This window comes from Vigna umbellata, chromosome 8 (genome assembly GCF_029865625.1).
Source record: "Vigna umbellata cultivar VRB3 chromosome 8, Vumbellata_1.0, whole genome shotgun sequence".
NCBI lineage: Eukaryota > Viridiplantae > Streptophyta > Magnoliopsida > Fabales > Fabaceae > Vigna > Vigna umbellata.
Genome location: NC_142172.1, coordinates 38872279 through 38898206, shown reverse-complemented (window position 1 = coordinate 38898206; position 25928 = coordinate 38872279). Strand labels below are relative to the sequence as shown.

Below are 25928 nucleotides of genomic sequence, written 5' to 3'. Positions count from 1 at the left end.
TTTCCTTTTTATGCAGCTATGCTATGGAAATTGCACACCCTATATGATTGTCTTATTCATTACCATTATTAGACGAGAAATAAGTATGATGGAAATTATGTGTGTTAGTAGTCACAAGTTTGATAGTGTTTTAAAAGTGTAATTGGTAGTTGAAGGCAATAAAGGGATAGGGTTGAGGGATTAGTTGAAGACTAGAAAGAGCGTTGCGTAGCAGGGGACCATGTTCATGCAAAAGGAAGAGGTGCATGTAAAAACATGCAATACAAATAAGGTTTTCATCCGGCTGTTGCCTCGTTGTCTAGTGTTTTTGGCTGGTGTATTTTTGACAGCTCCATTGAAACTAAAAGGACAACAGAGACCTCACTAGCTACCTTTTCATATTTCAATACACCACTTAATCACATTGCTACATATAACAGTTGGACCATACTTGTACCTTCAATGTTTCTTTTTTCCTCAAAATTTGTACCTACCTAATCTCTATAACTTTTTTTTCAATGTAAATAACTAGCCAAACTTAACCTTTTTCCCTCATACATTTCAAACTGGCTAAAGAAAACTATCAGTGGACGCACTTTTAAATGCTTGCTAATTTAATTAAACCCAAAGGAAATCTCTTTTTCTGAACTTCTTCAATGAATCCATTCATTGCTTACACTCTAACAAAATAAAGTTTATCTAGATTGCCTTCGTGTCTATTAATATTACTGCGGAATTTATGGTTTGCACAGTAATTATCATCAACTATCGGAAGATGCCCTGCCGGTGCTAATAATTTTTTCTTCCTTCTTCTCAATTTAGTATTAACTTTGTCAAAAATTTATGTCACTGTTTCTCCCAATTTTCAATTCCTAATTTTTGATAAAAGTTCATATAAAATAGACAATGTGGCCCACTTTTTTGCAATTTCTGAATGGAATAAATATATAATAATAATTAGTCATATAAGTGTGATGAAAAACAGTTAGAGGCAACAATTACTTACAAGTAATTGAATTTGCTACCAAATTAGCCGGTTTATTTGCTAAAGGTATATTTTTTAATATATTTATTAGTGTGGCAAGAGTTTTATTATGATAGGAGCATTTAGAAAAAAGGAAAAAGTTTACTTGACATAATGTGAGTATCATATGACAACTTTTACAGGAGTAAAATAGCTTTAACAAAAATTAGCATTTATATTTAAAAATAAAGAGTAAATAATAATGTGTAAAAAGAATTATAATGTCAAAATATCAGTGTCTAATACAATAAAAAATGGTATAAGAGTAAAAACATATATGGACTTTAATATTACTGTTTACGTATTTTGAGGATATTTATATAATTTTTAAAATAATAGAATTGTGAATCTTCTTTTTATTTATTGTTTATTTTTTATTTAATACGAAACTCAAACTTTTATTTTAATAACTCCGTGTAAAGAAATTTGTTTACAGTACTAATAATAATTGGAAATTTACAGTCTATTAAATATTGATAAAATATGTGATGATATGATGGGCAAATAAATTTGGTTATTATTTATAAATATAAAATTTGTATATTTCTCGTACACAAGTTACTCTGTTTTATCAGAAAGTTACATTTTCGTTAATTTTTAAATCATATATATACCTTGTGTAACTAAAAGACAAGCTTGTCATACATCGGAACTTAAATTTCCTGTTTTGCTTCTGGTTTCGCCATGGAGAAGAAAATAAACTCAAATTGTCTCTCTCCTACCCTATGTAAGCTAGCAGTGACCGATGACGATTTTGAGAGTACAAATATCCAAAGTTAAATTACCACAGTCTTTTTTACTGTTACCAACATTTTAATTTGGTGTTTATCTTTTTTGTTATATTTTCTTAAAGATAAGGAATACAAATTTAAGTTTAAGTTTTATACTCAGAAAAGAAAAAGTTAAGTAAAGTAGTAGAAACAAAATTATAAATTTATTAATTAAAATTGAGTGTTTGTCATTCAGAAATGAAATTTGATGAGAATGGGAAGAAGATGAAGGGACAGAGCCACGTGTAAGAAAACAGTTATTGAGAAAAGAGGAGAAGATCGAAAGAAAAGAGAAAATGGTGGGACTTTAGAAGAAGGACCACCTGGGATGACGAAATGATAAAAAGGTTAAGCATATGTAGCCAAAGGCAGCACAAGTTTGTTACCTTTCTTTGAGAAACTAATGTAGCATCACAAGTCGCTTTCTTCCCCCACAATTCATGTCACTGTCCTTCTATATTAGACCCTCTCTTCCCAAGAAATTGCTATAAAATTATCTTCGCATACAATAACACCTCAACTTTATAAATACCACTTCTATTTAATCTTTAATTTTTGTTTTGCCTATTATTAAATATTTCAATTTTATAAACACGGTCTAATTACTACCCTATTTTTAATTTTAATGAGTTAATTTTAAATTTTTTATGCAGTACAACTTCTTAAAAAATAATATTATAAATCGAAGTAACAAACGTTTCATTATATGATCTTATTAGTATTGTAACGTTAATAATTATAAAAAATAAATACTTACATTAAAGTAGAATTTCTAAAAAATAAATAAATATTTAATTTGATCAATGCTCATTAGATTGACTTGTTTAAATAAAATAGATTAATTATTTAAAAAATAATAATTTATAACTACAAAACAAAATACTTTTGTTTAGAAACATAAAGTTTATTTATACGATAAATCTTATATAATTATATTTTTTATAGTATAACAAAAATTTCTAATCTCAATTTGGATTTCTTGTTGAGAATTTGGTAGTATTTGTATGTTTGTGTTTTAAAATATACTTATGAGTATTAATTTTGGTATTTTAAAATATATTAAAAATTATTTTGATGTATCAATATCAATATATTTTGAAAATTAATATGACCAACACTGAACCATTAGCACAAAAAAATTATAGTTTATTTGCTATGTGTAAATCTTGAATTAGTTGAATCATTCAACAAATTAAATAATTTCATAATTGATATTAAACAAAATAAGTATATAGTATATGATATATTAATTACATTATTCCTAAAGTTTATAATAAAGTCTTCCAACACATAACACATCCATAACACATCCCAAAAGTGGAGAAAATATTTAAAATGAAAAATATTATATACATTTTTATCTTTTTCCAATATAAACAACTGTTTAAGTTATATATATCATTATTTGGTAAGAAGTAGACTTTAAACCCAACTCAACTCCACAACTCTTCTAAGATTGCGTCCCACAACTCTTCTAAGATATGTGTTTTGTGCCTTAATTGAAGAATCTTGAATTTATATGATTTCTCTCTTTCTTATGTTTGTCAAAGGATTCTTCCACTACAGTCTCTTCTGACATCTTTTATGTCACCAATACATCTGACATGTTCATATATATTTTTTTCTCTATTGTCATGTTAGCTTATTTATAACTATGGTGATTTTTCAACAATAATCTCTTTATCAACTAGATATCAACAATACGTTCATCAACAACGATTTGTAAAAAGAGATTTATACGGAACAACCTATTGGATTTGTTGCTTAGGGGAGGTCTTTTGGGTTGGTATGTCATCTTCACAAATCATTAAACAATTTTGTATCACTTTGGTGTAGAAGCAAATATTTTCACTAAATCTTTACCAACACTGAGAATTAATAATATTTTGTAACAAGCTTGATGCATTTGTATGTACTAGTTTGAGGGAAGTGTTATATATATATATATATATATATATATATATATATATATATATATATATATATATATATATATATATATATATATATATATATATTAGATTATTAGATATTTTAGATAAATATCTTATCTTTATATTTTATTTTTAGTTTGTTTGTTATTATTCCTTATCTGTATTTTGGACTTAACCCGTATTTCTTGTATTATAAATATAGTACCTTATGTGTATATTCAGCACAACGAAAGATTAATTTCATACATAGTTTTTATTATAATAAACATGAAAGTCTAGTTTTATGGGGCTAAATTAGGCTTCAAGTTCGCTTCTTAACATAATATAAGAGATATGAGTTATAACCTATCCTAGCAAGATTTGTGTTTGTTGGACATATCATTCCACCACTATCAGATCATTAATTAATATCTAGTCCTACGCACGAGACACGTGTACCTTGACATGAAGGAGGTGCTGAAAGTCCTACATTGACTAGAGATAATATCAATCTAGAGTGTATATGGGTGTAAACCTCACCTTAAAAATTGATTTTGTGGGAATGAGTTAAGCTTAAAGTCCACTTCTTAACATCACTAGAAAGTCTCACATGCATTATCTCCTGCTCTTGTGTAAATACATGATCATAAACACAACCACAAACTTGGTAAGCTATTATATTTACAATATTTAAGAACTCATAAACACTTCAAAGTATTATATACATCAAATTCCAATCAATTCATAAATTGTTCACAATTAACTAGACCAAGTATAATTTTTTCTACTTTAGGCATATAACTAGACCAAGTATAATTTTTTCTACTTTAGGCATATTTGTACTTTGAATTGGACTCATATTCTACGCTTGTCAAATAAATCCTGAATTTTAATATTTGGGCTCTACTCAACCACATAATAGAACCTATGTCCATTTCATATGGCAAGGTTAGCTCATTATGACTTACCAAAATTATTCTCTTTCAAACTAATTTTCGCCATGAAACATCCAACTACCCTTATTACCTAAATATCTTCCTTTATATGAGTTAAAATATTTAGTAGAGTTTGGATAATCTCTTAATTCAATCCCTAATATACCGTAAGTTTAAATGAGTAAAATACTTTATTTCTGAAAAGATATTCTAATTTAATCACATCACATTTAATTAAATCTCACTTAATTACATCATATATCTAATTAAAATATCATCATTACATTAGTTAAATAGAAAGTATTTCAATTTCATTGATTCGTATATCACTTTCCTTTCATCATATAAACATATTCTAAAGCATTTCACCAATAATATGCATAAACAAAAATGCACACACAATTAAATTCGTCACAATTCAATTCGTCACAATCAGTATTGCATTAGCAATTCCATTTAACAATCACAATAATATTTAGTTTTTCTTACCTGACCATGAGCAAGTACACCCAAACTCCCCAGCTTTAGATACTCATATTCATATAAGAAACAATATTTGATCCCATCCTAACAATTTCAATTGAAGAGAGATTCATATATAGCTCTTAGATAAAACATGTAAGCCCTAGACATCACTCATGTAGCAAATTTATCAAAAGACTCTAAAAAGAGTAAAATATAAACTTATTCTATCAACAAATTGATCAAATAGAAAGGTAAACATTGTCTCTCTAGTCCTACAACATATTTCAATCTTCAAACAAATAGACGTATCTATGTAAAAATATTTTAAAGAGAGGAGAAGATTTGCATTATAGAGAAATAATAGTTTTTATAAATATTTATAAAAATATATATTATAATAAATATATACTATAATGTACACACATTTATATAATAATTTTATTAAAATGATAGTTTTATATTTTATCATGAGACTATTATTTATTTATTTATGCATTATTAAGATTGTTAAAAGAAGTTAAAATTTATGGGTCCATCTAACCTACCATATTTTCAGTGAGGACCATCTGGACCAAACAACAAATGAATTTGATAATAAGTCAATATCCGAGGCATCACTCAAGTTGAACTCATATGAACCTTTCTACTAAAATTACACTATAAACCTTGTAGTGTATAGGGTCCAAGACCAAACTGCTAAGCGCACTCCACCAATAACCCTAACATAGGAAGAAATGACCTTCTTTAGCCTAAGTTAGCCCCCACCTACAAAAGTTGCATATTAATGGAGTAATTATTACCATAAACGTGCTTCAATAGAGAAGGGCTTTTATTGAAGCCACTCTGCGAAAGCAACGGGAATCGTTTTAGTAGGCAAGTTTCTTGGTCCAAATCTGCTATAATCATTAAAATTAGACTACATTGCCACACGCTCCTTTTTTTTCCAACTCAAAAACTGTACCTTTCTTATGAACTAACTATTATGATATGTCTTTCTAGACAGCATTTAAATTTCTTTACTTTTATAACAAATTCCTAAACTTATTGACAGAAATATTATCATAACATTAAATGCGTTTTGAAAAAAAAAGTTGAGTGTGTTCACATACTTTTAAACTTTTTCCACATTAATAACGTGTTTCATTCTATGTCTCTGTCGCAAGCGGAAAATGCGTGAATACAGCCAATTTTACTGGAAAACGGTATGCTTAAGAAATTAATAGTTATTAAAGTTACACTTGAAGTATATTCATAATACTATTATTAAATAACATATTTTTCAGGTTTCCTTGGACGGGGAAATGAATCATATTTGGTTAATTATATCTTTTTCTTTTTTTCTCTTGAATATTAAGTCTGAATAATTTTAAAGAAATACGAAAGAAATTCAAACACACAATTGAGTAGTCGGATAACGGACTTGAATAAATAAAATAAATAATTATATAATTAGAACTTTATAGATATTTGATCCAAAAATAATTTATGTTTTGATATTTATACATTTATTAATGCATTTTTGTTTTATTTTTAGTATGATATTTTTTTATTAAACTTTATTAATAACTTATACAAAATCGTAACTTATTATAATAGTTATCATTAAATTACACATGTTATTTATTTTTGTTAATAATTTATTATATTTATATTCATTTATTTAAAACAAAAATATTTAAAAACCTAATTTAATGTAAATTTATAATCCAAATAATTCGATCAAATTAATCTTAATCTAAATAACTTGTATCCAATTAATCTAGTAAATTAAATAGTCATATATCCGCCTCTGCATGTAATAGAATCTAAATCCCATGCTTTATTAGATATATGAATGTATTTTAAATAAAATAGATTGATTATCTTTCAAAAATAAAACTACAATAAAAATATAAAACTATAAAAACTTGTACGTAGATGTATTATTTTTCTATCTCTTTATATAAAGTACAGTACATGCATGTTGTTTTGTCGTATAGTAAATGTGATTTAACATTTTGAAATATGTTGTATTATTTTGGTTGTTGAATATAAGAAGTTAAATAAAGGTGATTGGACCTTTACCAACTCCATTTCCACCCAGCATATGCTTTTGTTAACCAACCAAGAGTAGAAAACCAAATATATATAATTTTTAGTTTTTCAATTCATACACACCCCGTTCACGTAGTCATCGTATTAGTTAGAGTGAGTTTGAATTTAAGTTGAAATATTTAAATCATTTTTTTTTTCATTTTTTAATTAAATATTTTACATGAAATAACATGTTATGAGTAATTATTACATATTAATTTTAACATTTATTACTATCTTACATGGATTTTTTACTCAAACACAATCTCCGACTACCCTAACAAGTGAAAAGATACATATCTGCCATGCCTTCATTTAAGTTTGTATTTTAATATAAGGTTTAATATCTCAACAGGTCCCTATTTTTGTTCAGAATTTGAAATAGGTCCCTTTATTTTTTGGCGTCTCAATTGGGTCCTTATTTTTGTTAATTTGATGCAAATAAATCATTTCCGTCAATTTCATCAAACGACGTTAATGAATGTGTGACGTGGCCTTACACGTGTCAATACTGTCCTGAGGCCACGTCACACATTCATTAACGCCGTTTGATGAAATTGACGGAAAGGATTTATTTGCATCAAATTAACAAAAATAAGGACCCAATTGAGACTCCAAAAAATAAATGGACCTATTTCAAATTCTGAACAAAAATAGGGACCTATTGAGACATTAAACCTTAATATAAAGAGTTTGGTACATACTAGAATGCAAACTTATAAAATATTAGGAATCATATAATTATGAAAAAGATCATATAATTTATATTTTATATTATGATCATATAAATATGAAATGTGAGGATCATATAAAAAAATTTATATTTATTGAAAAAACAATTCAATTTATTACACGTAAAGATTTTTGTTTTGTTGGAGCAATCCAAACCTTATTCCTTTCAAAGTATTAGTCGATAATATAAAGTTGATGGAAAATGTTAGGAACAAGACAATAAATGAGAAAAAAATAAATTACATAAAAATTTAACTGGTTCAACGTATTGTGTATGTCTATGTCCATTATTATAGAGAATATTTTTATTTGAGTGGGTATTTCAAGTTTTATAGGATTGCTTACATATCAAAATAAAGAACAATATAATATTAAACGATATGAGATTAAATCAAGCTACACAATATTAATTATTCTTCTACTTTAAGTTTGATTTATATTATTACCTATTTACATTATTACTTAGTGTAATTGTCTTAATCATCAATTATTTTTGAAAATTAGTTGAGACGATATATACAACCTCAACTTATAAACTTATTTGTTGTGATAGTTTTGGTCATTTTAATACCAAAAAAATCACTATTAATATATTAAAAAAATTAAATACATATTTGAAATATTAATTTAAACTATAATCTAATTTTTTAATTTTTATTATGGAATAATTTTCTCATATTTGAACAACTTAAAGAATATTATATTACTTAAAAAAATATTTTAACATGTTATCTGATAAAACTTAATTTTATATAATATCTCATATATTATATAATAAACTTAATAAATTTATTTAAATCATTAAAATATCGAAGAAGTTGTAAATTAGTGGTATTTTTAATTAATATTTTTATTTTATTTTCAAAGAAAATTATCCTTTTTCACTCACTTTGAATTTTAAAATAAATTAGAAAATCGAGTTGGAATTTAATTTGCAAAAGTAATCAAATTTGAATAGTAATGGACCCAAAGATAGTTGAGAATTAAGATTTCTGAAATCGATAAAGTTCAACCAATAAAACTTAGTTTTGATAGCTTGTTCCTATCCTTACTGATGTTTTAATTTTTGTTCTTCTCATTTTGAAATGGACAGTCAAGAGTAAATGTTTCCAGTGTAAGGTAGAGTTTTCAAAACATACCTAGATTGATGGGGTGATTCTCAAGGGTTCGTTATATAAGATAAACTTCAATTTAGGAGATAGGAGAGCTGATAGTTTTTTCTATGAAATATGATGATGATTATTTTTAAAATATAAATTTTATAAAAAATGATGATATACAAATCATATGATCAAATTGTGGAGTTGTGGTGATATGTTACTTTTAGAGTATATGAGCATTGTTTTAGTATGATTGGAATATGTAAATCGTTGTTAATGATAAGAGAGTCTTTGAAAATGTTGCATTGAAGTTGTTTGGTTTTTTCATGTGAATAAAGATGATGAAGAGCTTGTTGAGGAAAGAGAAAACGAGTAATAAATAATTCAAACAAGAAGCATGGCTAAAAAGAATAAAAAAAAAGAAGAAATTAAAGAAAAATACGAAGGGAGGCTAGCAAGAAGGAAACTCAAATCATTAAAAGAAATGTGAATAAATAAATGGTAACTTCAAAGAGAAATAGAACTTGAGGGAAGAAACTTGAAAGGAAGGATGAATATAAAAACTAGAAGGATTCCAAATTTATAGAGGCATTCACCTACCTTAGGTTACCTCTAATGGATCTGGTCACTTTCTCCTTTCCTTGGGCTCCTTTTCTTTGTAGCTAGACTTTTGTCCACCTACCACTCCCATCTAACAAACTCAAACACTTTTCCTAGATTTTAGGAACTAGTACATGTATTTCTCTAATTTCAAGAAATTAGTTTAGATAAACATGATTAGAGAAGTTAATTCTTGATTAACAAAGCTAATTCTTTAATTCTCCCTTAGGATTAGATCCTCACCTATAAATGGGAGTCTCTTTCTTTTGTATAATCATATCTTGAGTTGAATGAATAAAAAATCTCTTTGTATGCATTATTAAGAGTTGAAGTTTGTCTTCTCTTACTTTGAGTTTTTGTCTTGGAAAACTTTTTCATCTTACACTTATCCTTTAGGCTCTGTTCTTTTGAGTGAATTTGAGAGAGTAGATTTGAGGGGATTTGAGAGGATTTGAAGATAAATTTTTTTGTCGTTTATTTAAGTGAATTTGGAGGTAAATGAGAGTGAATTTGGAAATAAAATTTGTGATAATTAGTATAGAATTGTATTGACGTGACAAATTAAAAAAAATTATTTCCAAATTCATTCTCGTTTATCTCCAAATTCACTCAAATAAGACAAAAACAATTATCTTTAAATTCCTCAAATTCACTTCCTCAAATTACTCAAATGAACAGGCCTTAGTTCTTAAATTGAATGTGGCATATTCTTACCATTTCTCTCTCCTCCGAAAGCATACCACTCAAATGCTGGGAAGAACACTTCAGTCCAGTGTTAAGAAGAATGCTTAAACGATATAATTAGTGACTCAAAAGTTAATTTTACCTCTCAAACATGACAAAGGTGATATATATACACGTGTTTTTAGGACTGGACAAAACTAATTTAATTATGCTATGTATAATAAACTAAAAAAAAGTTGAACTATTCGAAATATGTTCAGTTTAAAAAAATTAAACTTGTATATGTTAACTGCTAACTGAATTGAAATGTCCTTTTTATTTTATTTTTTTTCTTTCTCTTTTACACTCTATTGTCACTTTTATTTTATCTATATAAAAATAAAAATTTATGTATAATAAAAAATTGTATAATTTACATTTAAATTTTTTTAAATATAATTTAAAAATTTAAAATATCTTTTAAATTATATAATCGAAAACTAAAAGTAATTTATGTATTATAGTATTTTGTGATCAAATCATTTTTTTCTCTTACTTTCAACTTTAATCAATTAATTCACTAATTCTTTTAGATTTGCACTCCTCCAACCAAATCACAAACAACAGTGAATTATTTCTGTTTTTAAATTATATAATTTAAAATTTATTCTCTTATAAATTTTTGATCTTGTGATCTATTTTTTTATTTTTAAATTACATAAATGAAAAAAATATTAATTTTTATATTTATATAAATGTAGACTCCATGACTATAATAACAATATAATAACAATGGATATTTAGTAAATAAATCAAGGAAGTAGTTGAAAATGAAAAGACACAATCCCACATTTTAATTTGTTTACTCAATTAACTATATCAATAAAATAAAACATTTATAACTTTTAAGTGACGTGACTAAGATGTGTTAGTCATTACCATGTTTACCGTAGTATCAAAGTGTGTATTCACTACAAAATTAAGGATGGTTAGTTCTTATTATAATTGTTTAACGCCTAAAATAGTGGAAGTACTTGTTTACACATAAGATTGGTTGAAAGAAACATCTTTCAAGGATGGTTAGTCCTTATTATAATTGTTTAACGCCTAAAATAGTGAAAGTACTTGTTCACACATAAGTACTTTGATACCATGTTTACCCTAGTATCAAAGTGTGTATTCACTACAAAAGCAAGGATGATTAGTCCTTATTATAATTGTTTAACTTGTTTACACATAAGATTGGTTGAAAGAAACATCTTTCTTTATACTTTTTTATGAAGATCCTAAAGAATTTAATAAATGTGAGCAATGTGAGTTTATATGAAAAATTCATATATTTTTTAGTTTATAATTTAAGTTTTCAAAAATTATGAAATGTTTTATTTTATTTTTGTAGAGATAACCTCTTAGGATGAAGTGAGACCTTCAAGTGCTACTAATTTGAATGATTGAAGATGTGTTGATAAGTTGTATTTTGTAATGCAACTTATATTTGAAGATGAATTAAATTTTTGAATTTTGTTGTTTATGGAAAAACATATGTTTTTGAGTAGAGACAAATCTTTTCTATCTACTTACTGTTATGTCCTTTTTTTATAAGGAGCCTATATTATGAATCAAGTGAGTAATACTACGTTATTTAGTTTTTTAATTAAAAAATATTACAATTCATTTCAAGATTAGTGTAGTTCGGTTCAAAATTAGTACCATTTGAAAACATATTAAGGTATATAACAGTTCAGTTCAATTCATACTATAGTTCAATGCAGTCTAATGCAGTTCAATGCAGTGTAGTTTGGTAGAACAAAACATAGACTAATTTTTAGTTTAGTTCAACTCAAATGAATTAATTTTTCATTCACTACAAGTTTTAATTGTTTACTGCAATTCAGTTAATTTTTTCCACTCCTACGCGTTTTAAATATTAGTCAATGTGTTACACATGTCTTTGATGCTCAAACACTAGTTTAACATTCAATCATCCTATGATAATGGATGAGTTTATATAATTTGTTGAGTTTTTTTTTTCAATAAGTTCATGTTGTCGAAACATTGACTATAAAATGTTGTCGAAACATTGACTATAAGGCTTGAACGATTGACATTTAAGTGACAAAGTAGTTGCTGAAGTAATAAGTAATTATGTAAATATAGGTTACTTTATGAAGGTTGATCAAGTTACTCAAACAATAATAACTCACACAAGTGATAACATGCTCCAGGGTGATGATGTTATGACATGCTTAATGTTGTTTATTGGTGTGATACAAAATTTTATACATGTTTATAAAGATGATATAATGTATAAAAGGTGAAATCGATTATATATATATATATATATATATATATATATATATATATATATATATATATATATATATATAAACATATAATTGATGTTGAGATGAGTGATATAATGTATGTATGACATATGTCACTTTTGGTGGTCTTTCATGGATGAAGAATTGTATTCAATCAATTAAATATATGGATTTGATATAAATGTATACAAAGTTTAACCGTGGATAAGTGACCTTGGTTGATTAGTTTCATAGATAATGTAGAGTTACTAACGATCATATTAAGTCTTTGATGATCCTAATAAATTCAAAACTCAAGACTATTTCAACTTCACTCTTTTCATGCAAACATGAATTCAAAATAAGGAGAAACTAATTCTTAGTTCTAACTTGGAAACGTGTGTATATTTAACTTGACAACAAATGCTTTGCGCTATTTTGACACTACAGACATAAGCCACCTAAGATAAGGTGGATTCATGATATATCAAATGTTAGCTTATGATGAAAAATATTTATCATAATTTTTATAAGTTTTCTTAAAGTTTGATAAGATGACGTGAATTACAATAAATAATAAATGAAATAAATATTTAAATTATTTGATCAAGGAAAAGGAAAGATAAATAAAAATAAAGAAGTAAATATAATAAATAAAAATATTATAAACTGATAATTGGTTTTTCACGTTTATTATTTAGATTTAAATAAATTAAGTGAAAATTTGTTTATAAATATCTGTTCCGAACAAAAAATTGTTTAATCAATGGTGAATATATCAATAGTTTTGGTTATTGTTATATTGTGATTTTTAACTGACAAGGAAGCAACTGTCCCTTATCTAGCTAAAAATATTCAAGAATTTTAAGGAAAGAAAGAGGATAAATCCCACAGCCTACTTCTTTTTAGCCTTGACTATTACAAAAACTTAAAAATAGCCTAATCTGATTAATTCCTGCTTTTGTTAAAGTAGTGTTTGTTTTGGGCTAAAGTTCTATCTTCCTGTTTCTCTTTTTGTCTTTGTTTTATTTTCCTACGGTTCCAAAACAAAGAATCAATTTGGGTATTATTACATTTTTGTGCCAATCCTTATACAGGTCGCCCTAGAATAGACCCACCTTGCCACAAAACAGACAAAGTGAAAGTCCTTAATCTGTATATACCGTGGGTCCTCTCAACAGATATAAAATGTTTCTGTTTTTATACAATTCTGTCAAACACTCCCTAAGCCTAATAATGCACTTAGAAAAAGGTTCCATGTTTAAATTACTTACAATTATTGATGACTATATCTAGGTTTGATTACGACAAAATTGGTGCTTTAGAGTCTCCAGTATAGTTAATTTAAATTACTGAAAAATCTATTTATTTATATCTCGTCTTTTTAAATCTATTCTTTTAACTTTTCATTTACGAATAATAATATATATTTTTTCTTTTTCATAATTTTTTCAGTAAGATAATGGAAAAATTTAATGGTATAATTTCTTAATACTTTATATTATGTAATGTATATTTCAATTGAAGGATATAATATAAATGTGCTTACATAGTCTGAGATATTATCTTATCAAAAATAGTTACGTAATCAAATATTGATGTACTGAATTATTATATTCAATAATAATTAGTAATATAATTTTTTTATCATAACTAAATTTGTTATATATTTTTTATTTATAAATTTAAAAAGTCTATAAATACACTATATAATTCCAAAGAGAATTCACTCCATTTATTTTCATCACTCAAATATTATTAGAAAGATAAATTCTTAAGTGTTGGAAAAGTTTTTGCAAGTGAATATAAAAGAAGAATATTTAAACTAAAACACATAATTTATTAATTATCCAATTTAAAATAAAATCAATTTATATAGAAGAAAGATTTTAATCTTGTTCAGTGAATAAGTAACATTAATCACCTAAAGTCAGCTTAGACGGTTAAGTATAATTAAGATTTTAGAATCTGATGTTGTTTTAAGTTTATAATGAGAAAGTCTGTGGTAAGACTCGTAGTTCAGTGTCCTGCTATGTTGTATTCTTGTTGGTGGTTGAACAATGTCGAATGAAATCAGATGCGCCATTGAATATTACAACATTATATTTAAGTCATACACACATGACTTTTATAACATGAGGAGGTGAGGGAATTAGTTTTTATAATATAATACAATTTTATTTAGTTCAAGTTTTTAAAACTATTTTAATTGATTTCATTTTTTAAGTTATTATTATTATTATCACCTACTTTGTATAATACAATACTCATCTAATCACATGCAGATATATTTTACTTAAATGTTAGAAACGGAATAAAGCTTAAAAGGAAAAAAAGAAAAAAGAATGATTCTTTGAAAACAAGAAGTTAAAAAGGAACAAGACTGGTAGAGGCAAATGTGAAAAATTTAGGAGGGGGGAAACTGGAACGAGCAACAACGGGCGAAAACGGCTACATCAAATGAAAGTGAAGGGGGGCAATAGTCAAACCAATTTCTCGTATTTTCCTTCTCATCTCTTTCATAAATAAATTACCATAACCATATCATAGGATTAAGATATAAAACCTTCGGAGATGTTTGTCCATGTTGTAGTTTTACTCTGACAAGTTATTTTCAGTAAATATTGTTCCTCTGCTTGCGTTTAAGTGTAACTTCATAACATTCTTCTGACCGGATCTTGGTGACGTATTAGACCCACCCATTGTGTGCCCGGATTGCCCACTAGCTCTTGTTCGTTGCGTGTCTATTGGTAAGCTTGTACCAACGTGAAAGATTGGAAATTGCGTTTCTAAATCTGGGTTTTGCTTAGCTCTTGTTTCGGGATTTCTCTTTGCTATCTTTTGTTCTGCCGCAGTTGTGGATTCTGAGTCATTGGTTTTCACTTTCAAAGCTCCAATGATTTGAACTTTGTTATTAAAATTAGGGGAAATGGGTATAGTTAGGACATTGATGCCGCCTCTAGATTCATGATAGTCAGGTTAGGGGTGATAGTTGCTGCTTCCATTGCAGCCCTCACAGTTAAGCAGCTGAATGTGAATAACTCAAGATCAGGTACTTGTGTTTATTCACCACTTATTCTTTTTATTATTGTTTTCATTGATTTTGATCAATTCACTTCATGTTGATGACTGTTCTTATAAATAACGCTGGCCCTTTAGTTTGAACTTAGTTCTCTCATTGTGATTCAGAACATGGTGAAGCGAAGTTTAGAAAAAGTCAAGATGAGGGTACAGAACAGGAGCAGGTCACTTATTCTACTGATGGTCTCACCACGAAGGTTGTGAGTATATTCGGCTGAAGTTGTTGAATTCAATTTTGTTTATGGTGGTCGCGGGGATTTCTTTTGTGTGCTTTATTGTCTTCATATGAATGGAAAAGAATTGGAATGCTTAATTACTTTCGTGACATTATTTGACGTTGTTGCAGAGGCAAGAAGAGGAGCAAAAGGAGGTTATGTTAATTAACAGCGTAACCAATCGAACCGATGACTTTGAAGATGATATTCCTCCTGAACTTGAAAGCCTTCTATCTGGAGAGATTGATTTTCCATCACTTACTGATAGGACTGATGAGGAGAAGAAAGACAAAGTTTATGAAACTGATATGACTAACAAGGCCAGTGAATTAGAACGGTTGAGGAATCTAGTGAAGGAATTGGAGGAGAGGGAAGTGAAACTCGAAGGTGAATTGCTTGAGTACTATGGTTTGAAGGAGCAGGAAGCAGACTTTGTGGAGTTGCAAAGGCAGTTGAATATTAAGACTGTAGAAATAGATATGCTTAAAATGACCATTAATTCCTTGCATGAAGAGAGGAAGAAGCTTCAAGAAGAGCTCACACATGGAGCTTCTGCCAAAACAGAACTTGAGGCAGCAAGAAGCAAAATCAAGGAACTGCGAAGGCAGATACAGCTTGAGGCTAACCAGGCAAAAACCCAGCTGTTGTTGCTTAAACAAAAAGTTTCTAGTTTAGTGATGAAGGAAGAAGAGGCTGTCAAGAAAGATGCTGAAATTGGAAAAAAATTGAAAGCTCTGAATGACTTGGAGGTTGAAATTGTGGAGCTTAAGAGAGAAAATAAAGAACTTCAACTTGAGAAGCGAGAATTAACAGTTAAACTCAATGCTGCTGATTCTAGAATTACAGAACTCTCCAATGAGGTCAGAATCATACAGTAAACTTTGTCCTTTTAAGAGTTAAACAGATGCATGAAACCAATATTTAAGAATTGCTCATAGTTGAACAAGTGTATGATAAGTTTTCAGCTACCTAAAGTTATTCTTTTTAATCAATGATTTAACATCAATGAGTCCTCGCTGTTTACCTTGTCAGCCAACTGAACACTTGCCACACAAGTAAGAAATGATGATTGAAAGTTAACCTCAATGGTTGAGAGTAATCAAGCATTAACTAAATGAGGTTTGTATACATATAAAAGAAACCTCTTTTTAAGATGTAACATTTAGAAGCAATTTCTTTTTAAGATGTATATCGATATCGATTATTTTATTATTTGGAAATTATTTGAGAAAAAATGTTGAAAGTGGTTGTGTAGTTCTTTCATGATAGTGATAAATTAGTTATTAGATTTATATATTTTACTCGTAATGAGTATAATTTCATTTTGAGATGTTTTTCCCTGAACTGCAGAATGAAATGGTTTCCAAGGCAAAAGAGGAGGTAAGTAGCCTGAGGCATATGAATAAAGACTTGCTAAAGCAAGTAGAAGGACTCCAGATTAATAGGTTCAGTGAAGTTGAAGAGCTTGTATATCTTCGTTGGGTAAATGCATGCTTAAGGTATGAGCTGAAGAATTACCAGGCACCTCCTGGAAAATTATCAACCCGTGATCTAAACACAAGTCTCAGCCCAAAATCACAAGAGAAGGCTAAGCAGATAATGTTAGAATATGCCGGATCAGAGCATGGACAAGGAGATACAGATCTTGATAGCTACTTCTCTCATACCTCTTCACCAGGCAGTGAAGATTTTGACAATACTTCTTCCATTGATAGTTTTATGAGTAAACATAGTAGTGTTAGCAAGAAAACTAGTTTAATCCAAAAGTTGAAGAAATGGGGCAAAAGCAAAGATGACTCAAGTGCTCTTTCATCACCAGCCAGATATCTTTCAGGTGGCTCTCCTAGCAGGATGAATATGAGTAGTAGACCTAGGGATTCCCTGGAATCGTTGATGCAAAGGAATGCTAGTGATTCTGTAGCCATCACTACCTTTGGACAGAATGATCAGGAACCTTCTAATTCTCCTGAAACACTAGCTCTTCCTAGCATAAGAAGAGTTTCATCCTGTGAATCTTTAAACTCTGTTGCATCTTCATTCCAATTGATGTCTAAGACAGTGGTTGGGCATCTGGATGGAAAATATCCTGCATATAAAGACCGCCATAAATTGGCCTCAGAAAGGGAAAAACAAATTAAGGAAAAGGCTGAGAAAGCACGAGTGCAAAAGTTTGGTGACAATTCAAATTTGAATATGTCCAAGGCTGAAAGAGAGAGGACAGTGTCTTTGCCATCAAAACTCACTCAATTAAAGGAGAAGGCACATGTCTGTGGTAGTTCAAATGATCATCCTGACTATGCTAAGAATGGTGATAGTCAAACCATTAGCAAGATGAACCTTGTCCACATTGAGAAGAGGGCACCTAGGGTGCCTCAGACACCTCCTAAACCATTTGGTGGTGCTCCCGTTTGTACAAATTCAAATTCTTCAAATGTAGTATCATGCCCTCCATCTGTGCCTCTTCCTCCTCCACCCCCACCAGCACCACCAGGTGGACCACTTCCCACTCCACTAGGAAACCTATCACGAGGAGCATTAGCTTCTGATAAAGTTCACCGTTTTCCTGAGCTAGTTGAATTTTATCAGACACTGATGAAACGAGAAGAAAAGAGTGAAACTTCATCATTATTTTCGTCTACAACTAATGCATCTGATGCTAGGAGCAACATGATCGGGGAGATTGAGAACAGATCATCATTCCTCTTAGCTGTATGTACATTACAAATTTACCCTGGTTTTGTTATTTTTTTATATTGTCATTTCTATCATTACAAATTTTAGAACCTTATTTTTAATGTATATGGACCTAGGTGAAAGCCGATGTGGAAACACAGGGCGACTTTGTCTTGTCCTTGGCAAATGAAGTTCGAGCAGCCTCCTTCCATAAGATTGAAGATCTGGTGGCTTTTGTGAATTGGTTAGATGGGGAGCTTTCCTTCTTGGTAAGTGCTTGTGTCATTGCTCCACTATCATTAACAAGCTTCTAGAAACGAATTCATATAAATTGCAGATCTTGTGAGATAGTATGGAAGTTGATCATTTGTGCTGTTCTTCCACATAAATTGCATTCGTCCTTTACAATTTTACATCCAATGTGCATTTTATTCATCTCAATTTATTCCTTTTTTCAAGGTCGATGAACGAACTGTTCTCAAGCATTTTGATTGGCCCGAAGGGAAAACTGATGTGCTGAGGGAGGCAGCTTTTGAATATCAAGATCTGATGAAATTGGAAAAGCAAGTCTCCACCTTCACCGATGACCCCAAACATTCATGTGATGTTGCTTTGCAGAAAATGTACTCATTGCTTGAAAAGTAAGCGTCATTGTTCATGTTATAGTTTGATGTACCATAAATACTAGATTAAGAGGTCAATCGTTGGTGGATATTTTCTTGAAAACACAATCCAGAATGACTCTTATCCGAATAGAATGCAAACTATTTCTTATGTCTACTTAAATGCTGGCTATTCAGACATTTCAAGTCACAAACATAAAATGTGATAAACTTGTGTGCTATAATGTTTCTTGGTGTACATGTTCCTTGCTATTCTCTATAGATATAGAGTGAAGCTTATTTATTCTCTATAATGTTTCTTGGTGTACATGTTCCATCTTTCTCTATTTTTGCTTCTAGAGTGGAGCAAAGCGTATATGCAATCTTACGGACAAGAGATATGGCTATTTCGCGGTACAAAGAGTTTGGAATACCAGTGACTTGGCTATTAGATACGGGAGTTATGGGAAAGGTATACTTCTAAATTACAGAATCAGTTTGTGTTCCTGTTAAACATAAAGAACTTGTTCCCGAAGGTGGTTTCTTTCTATAGCCATATTTGACTGAGTTTCTCCCTTAACATTTCTTGAAAAGAAAAATAAGACTTGTGTATAAGGTAATAATTTTAGTTTATGAATTAATTCATTTGATTTTTTTTTTCTTATTTTTCTTTCTTATGTGTTTATAAGTTGAAGTTGCAAGTTTTTATTTGGTTAGTGTTACGAGTGAAATAATCCAATTAATTGTGCCAGTTGATTCTCTAGCTCCCTTTCCCAGAATCATTTATATATTTTCATTAAAAGTGTAAGATCTTTCTTTATGAAATTTTATAAATATATCTGTTTTTTTCCCCTTGTACTCTACTTTTTCTCTCGCACTAAATTTATGTTATTTTCCTTAGAACGCGTAGGAAACACCTTGGAAATGCAATTCTATCATATCTTAAATAGTATCCCGTTTGCCAATTTAACAGAATTGTTCACGTATTGTAATAGACATGAATACTCTGAAAGAATAGGGAGAAAAAAATGTATTTAACTGATAGGACTCTGAATAGTTTTTTGTTTTGATGATGTAGAACAACCATTGAATACTTCTAGTGATACCCATATTCCAAGTTTATTTCATTAAGTACAAGTAGGACCCACCGAGGCTTCCCTTCAATCTAAAATGATCTAATTACTAGTAGTAAGAATATCTCAAGTGACCAAAATAGAGATAACTAAAAACTTAAAAATATAATAACAAGTGCATGCCTTTGTTTGCTGTTGATGCCTGCTTCTGTTTGAAGCTATCAAATGGTCACTCAGTAGTTGCTACTGGTAATTCTCTCATTGCAGATCAAGCTTTCCTCTGTGCAACTGGCAAACAAGTATATGAAACGTGTTGCATCCGAACTTGATATATTATCTGGACCCGACAAGGAACCAAACAGAGAGTTTTTTATTCTGCAAGGAGTACGTTTTGCGTTTCGTGTTCATCAGGTAATTTTTAAGGCTCTTGGTTTTGTTTTCACTTCTACATCCCTCATGAAAATAAACTGATTTTGCATAGTAACAGAGTTTACTTACCTGGTTCCAACTCCATTATTTTGGCTGCAAGAGCTTTTCCTTTAAAACCTGAGAATGCTTGATCCGCTGGCATAAAAAAAAAGTGTATATATATATATATATATAGAGGCTTAATAGCCTCTTTTGTCCACAGTTGTGCTCGGTTTTGTCAATTTGGTCCTTGGTTTTAAAAAAGTGTCTACTTGGTCCCGACTTAGTAAATTTTGTGTTAATGTTATCCTTTCCGTTAAAAAACACTAACGATGTTAATGAATTGATGATATGACATTATAAATTGGTAACATGTCAATGAGAGGTTGAGGTGGATGTTACAGATTGGATTTTACAGTATAAATTTGGCTGCCACGTGATCACCATCTTCAGAAATCCTAACTTTCATCAAGCACCAAACCTTAGCTGCTAAACCATCCACAATCGCCGTTGTCAACAGCTACGACGCTGCTAACATCATGCGCTGCCGCCACCATGAAATATCTTCATTAGACCACCACCAGCGCTACAAAACAGCCACAAGGCACCATCCATCACGAGCTCACGCACGCTACCGCGACCACCATCTCGCACCTCCATCAAACCCGCGAGCTCCGCCACCAATTTTCACCATCACCAAACCTGCATACCAAAAATCACCACACCAAGCAAAACCCTAAATCGCCATGCTGCCGCAGAGCAAACCTCTCCATGCAGGATCGCAAAGCCAAGTGCGACCTCACCACCGCCACTGCCTCATGCCATCACCATCGCTACTGCGCTGCAAAGCCCACTTCAGGCCGTCGCTGCCGTAAGAATCGTGCCACTCAACGCGAGAACCTGCAACCACCACACCTTCATCACCTTCTCCAAGCCCAAACCTGCAAACCAAAAAATCAGAAAAAAAGCCTCATCCTACGAGATCTGAGTTCGCATCTTCGCACCTCCATCCACTTGAATTCACCGCCTGCAAAAAGGAAAAGACCTCCAATTTGCCAAACACCATCTCGTTACTAGTAGCCACCACAGATGGGAAGGCCGAAACCCAATTCTCGCGAGTTAACGGCGCAGAAGCACTCTTCCCCAGTCTGAAACCCTAATTTTTGGGTGGGGAAGGGCTACCACATGGTATGCCTTCATTTCTGTTCTGCGCGAATTGGGAGTTCGAAAATTGGGAATTTTTCTGGGTTTTTCTGGGTCTTAATTGTGAGGAAGAAGATGATGTTGTTGTTGGTGATTTGGGTTGCGCGAGATTGATGATGGAGGGTAGGTTCGAACCTGGTTGTGCGATTTCCGGCATAGTGGTGACGACGCGACATGGTGGTGACAATGCGACATGGTTCATGGTGGTGGATGGGTTTCACGGTGTGGGTGGTTGCGGCATTGATGGTGAAAGACGATGTGGTAGTTGCAGGTTCTTTGCGGCATTGACGGTGTGGGTGGCGGCGGCACAGTTGGATAGGGTTTGAACTTCACTGTTGTGGCGCGACAAGGTGGTGTTGGCGCGGCAAGGTGGTGTTGGCAGATATGGTTTGGCTGACGGTGGAGGAATTAGGGTTTCTGCTGTTTGGGAAAGGCAAAACTGACGTGGCAGGAGGGAATAGGTGGCCCAAAGATTAAAAAAAAAATTGAAAAGAAACTGTAATATCATCAGACTATTAACTCTGTTTGTTTCTTTTTGACGGAAGGAACAAAGTTGACACAAAATTTCCCAAGTCAGGACCAAGTAGACACTTTTTTAAAACCAATGACCAAATTGACAAAACCGAACACACCTGAAGACAAAAGAGGCTATTAAGCCTATATATATATATATATATATATATATATATATATATATATATATATATATATATATATATATATATATATATATATATGAAGTTATCCTTGAGTAATAATGAAATAGGGAACCGTCAACATTTGTCATGGGACAAGTTGGGCCGCTAAACTGTTGGCCCGAGAAATAGGCTATGCATTTTCTTGGTGCAACCTCACAAATAAATAAGTGCAACTCTTTTTAGTTTGCAGGAGGTTTTGATACCGAGAGCATGAAGGCTTTTGAAGAACTAAGAAGCCGCAGCATCCATGCTCCAACAGGTGAAGATAGTAGTAGCCAGAAACATAGATAGATGATCAACAGAAGTTTTTTTTTTTTTCCACAAATGTTATTGGTTCTGTAATGTGTGTTACCTCGTCAGCTGTATATGTCATTCTTCTGCTTCGATTTTCATTCAATGTGCTAAATGCTAATTTGACTCGGAAAAAAGCTAACTAAATAAAATGGTAAATATTTTTGTGTAACAATTTTAATATAAATAAACAAAATTCAATTTATAAGTATAAATAAAATACATGTGATTAAATTGATGTATTTAAACATGCTCAACAGTAACATAATATTTGTATCTAAATCTGGTCGGCTAGATTATTTTGTCAGTTTGGGACGAGTTCGAATTAGCACTTATGATTTAAAATGATTTATTCTCCTTAAACAAGGAAATGAAAAAAAAAAAACAGTGCTTTGCGGGAATGTACTTCATGTTCCACTATTTAATTTTTTAAATTTGATTCAAGGTTTTGTCTATTGTCTTTATTTGTAAAAGTTGCTCAAGATCAAAGTACACTGTTTAGTAACCTTTATTATTAAAACAAAAGGTATCTAAGTTATAAAAAAGTTTATTTAGTCAAAATTCGAGTTAATTGTATCATTTATTATCAGATTTTTCTTGATTATATACATAGTTAGACATGTTTTTGTCTTTAAATTTGAACATTAAATTAAAATTTGTTTTTATTTTTAATTTTAATGTATTTTGACTTCAATCTTAAACAACGAATGAATATAATCGTTTGTGTTAAATAATGTTTTATTACTGATATTTAAATTATATATATATATATATATATATATATATATATATATATATATATATATATATATATATATATATATATATATCATTTGATATATTAAGTTCAACTATCAAAGATTCTTTAATATATATAAAAAAGAAAAAAATATATAATTAAATTAAAAAAGTTATATTTATTTTTAAAAATTAAAAAATAAAATGTATTAAAATTTAGGATTATATAATTAAATATATAGTATTTTATGATTTTTATGTTTTTTATAAATATTCATTTTCTTTTGTTTTATATGAACTGTTTGGTTGGAGAGTGCTATTAATACATATCAACGTCCAATTTATATTATACAGTTAGATATTTGGAGGTCTTATTAAATCATCGTGGATTGAATATAATGTTACAAGTTTGATTGTTTAGATAACAAGATCCAATTTATATTTATATTGTGTAGTTCGATATTTGGAGGAAAGTTGATTGTTTGGATACAAATTACATATTATGTGTAGGTCTGATTATTTGTTTGTGTAATAAATAAATAATACAAATTGTATTTGACTTTGTCACCCATGTATTTACAAACAAATTTAACGATGGATAAATCCTGTAATTAATTATAAACAAATTCTTCGATAATTATAAACGAAAAAATTGTCTGTAAATCTTTTGATAATTATCGATGAAAAAATATTTTAATAATTATCAATGAACAAATATTTTGACAATTTCTTTATAATAAATATTTTTTTTTGTGTGAAAACGCTAGTTTTATCTCATTATATTTATATTAAATATTAATAATTTAACTATTATTGGATAACATTTTATTAATAAAGATTAATTTGATGCTAGATCGTGAGGAAATCCTATAATACTTCTTTTTTTTTGTAAGATGTGATTACATGAGGAAATCCTATAATACTTTTTTTTTTTTAAGATGTGATTACATGGTGTTGCTTCATATCATAATCTACTGGATGGTTCCACCTTAACCAAGTGCTTGATTAATTGTTAACGTTGAAGATTAATTAGATGGTAATTAATTAATTACGAAAAGGTGAACTTACAATATATTCTTGTACACGAAAGAAAAAAGACCGTGAAAGCTAATTAATCAGAGTGTTGATCACAATAATTAATAAGCAGACATTAACAGTGAAGATTTCGTGACCTATGATATTTGTAGAAGCAAATTTTAATTAATAGATTTCTCTCCACTCCCTTGTGATCATAAAGTGAGTTACAAAGTAAGCATAGAATCTGTTTGTAATCATTAACAAATTAAATCGATCTGATTGATGGTTTGTGATAATACATGTATCTTTATTCATAACAATTCACTCAAATTCAGCCGTATAAAATAGAATCATTATAAATGGTAATTTTTTTTTCTCCAACACAATTACATATTAAAAGAATTACTAATTAATTATACCGATTAACACAATTTAAATGAAAAAACAATAAATATATATATATATATATATATATATATATTAATTTAAATTTATTTATAATTATTTTGATGTTTTTAACATACTCACTCGTAATGAGAAAAATATATGTCAAACATAAAATTAAATAGGTGGGTGTAAATGTTCTAAGACTAGCTCGTATTATACCATAGAGTTAATAATTTGAAATATAAATTAATATATCGTAAAATCAAAAACTTACAATTATTTATACGTTTTAATTTAACATTAATTATAACATTATTAAAAGTAATTGAGATTATTCACTATAAAAAAATTTAGTATTATTGACTGTTAAAATTTATTAATATAGTCACACAAAAATGTTAATAAAGTAAATTTATTAATGATTTTTTTGTTAGCTAAAATTCATTCATAAAATATTTCGATAGCAGGTGAATAGAAGAATAGAATGCCTACTTAAAACTCGCTAGAGTACTCGCTAGAGTAGACTCTAACCATGGTTCTGATACTATATTAGAAAGTGAGTTTTTAAGCCTAAGTCATCCCCACAAAACCAGCTTGTAGAGTGAGGTTTGCACCACACTTATATACTATAATTTGGCCTTATCTCTAGTCGATGTGGGGCTTCCGACATCCTTGTTCTTATTCTCCTCCTCTTCTTACTCTTTCTTTTCCTCCTTACTTTTTTTCCTTTTTTATTGACAGATATTTTTATTAGTATTTAAAATCCAAAATTGTACTAATAAATTATATTTTAAGGATACTTTTTAATTGATAAAATATATTAAAAAATATATTTTTAACAAAGTATTTTATTTATCATTAATAATATAATATTTTCTTGCAGCGATTAAAGTATTTATTTGTTTGTGATAAAATTTATTCCACATAAAAGTCGTAGCAGAGAATTAATTTGACAATATATGAGGATCCCAGGAATGGGGCAGAG

The 25928-nt window shown here is 29.4% G+C and overlaps 1 protein-coding gene and 1 long non-coding RNA gene across 4 annotated transcripts; one reads left to right on the top strand and one right to left on the bottom strand.

Moving 5' to 3' along the window:
• The first annotated feature begins 14939 nt into the window (after nt 1-14939).
• Nucleotides 14940-22902, top strand: LOC124829594 (protein CHUP1, chloroplastic-like). Of its 3 annotated transcripts, none has more exons than XM_047303132.2 (9): nt 14940-15609; nt 15747-15838; nt 15985-16713; nt 17204-18562; nt 18664-18795; nt 18986-19167; nt 19489-19600; nt 20469-20612; nt 22701-22902. In XM_047303132.2, exons 1-9 carry the CDS (start codon nt 15525-15527, stop codon nt 22722-22724), a joined length of 2859 nt encoding a protein of 952 aa, XP_047159088.2. In that variant the 5' UTR covers nt 14940-15524; the 3' UTR covers nt 22725-22902. The 3 variants fall into 3 exon arrangements, with proteins under 3 accessions (XP_047159088.2, XP_087952791.1, XP_047159089.2); XM_088096665.1 differs by having other exon boundaries at nt 14944-15609; nt 22694-22902; XM_047303133.2 differs by having other exon boundaries at nt 14947-15609; nt 15747-15835; nt 22694-22902.
• On the bottom strand, nt 20945-22463 carry LOC148194650 (uncharacterized). The gene is made up of 2 exons (XR_015781609.1): nt 21614-22463; nt 20945-21550 (listed from the first exon to the last, which is right to left on the bottom strand). It is a non-coding gene; the product is annotated as an uncharacterized LOC148194650 (long non-coding RNA).
• Nucleotides 22903-25928: the final 3026 nt, after the last annotated feature.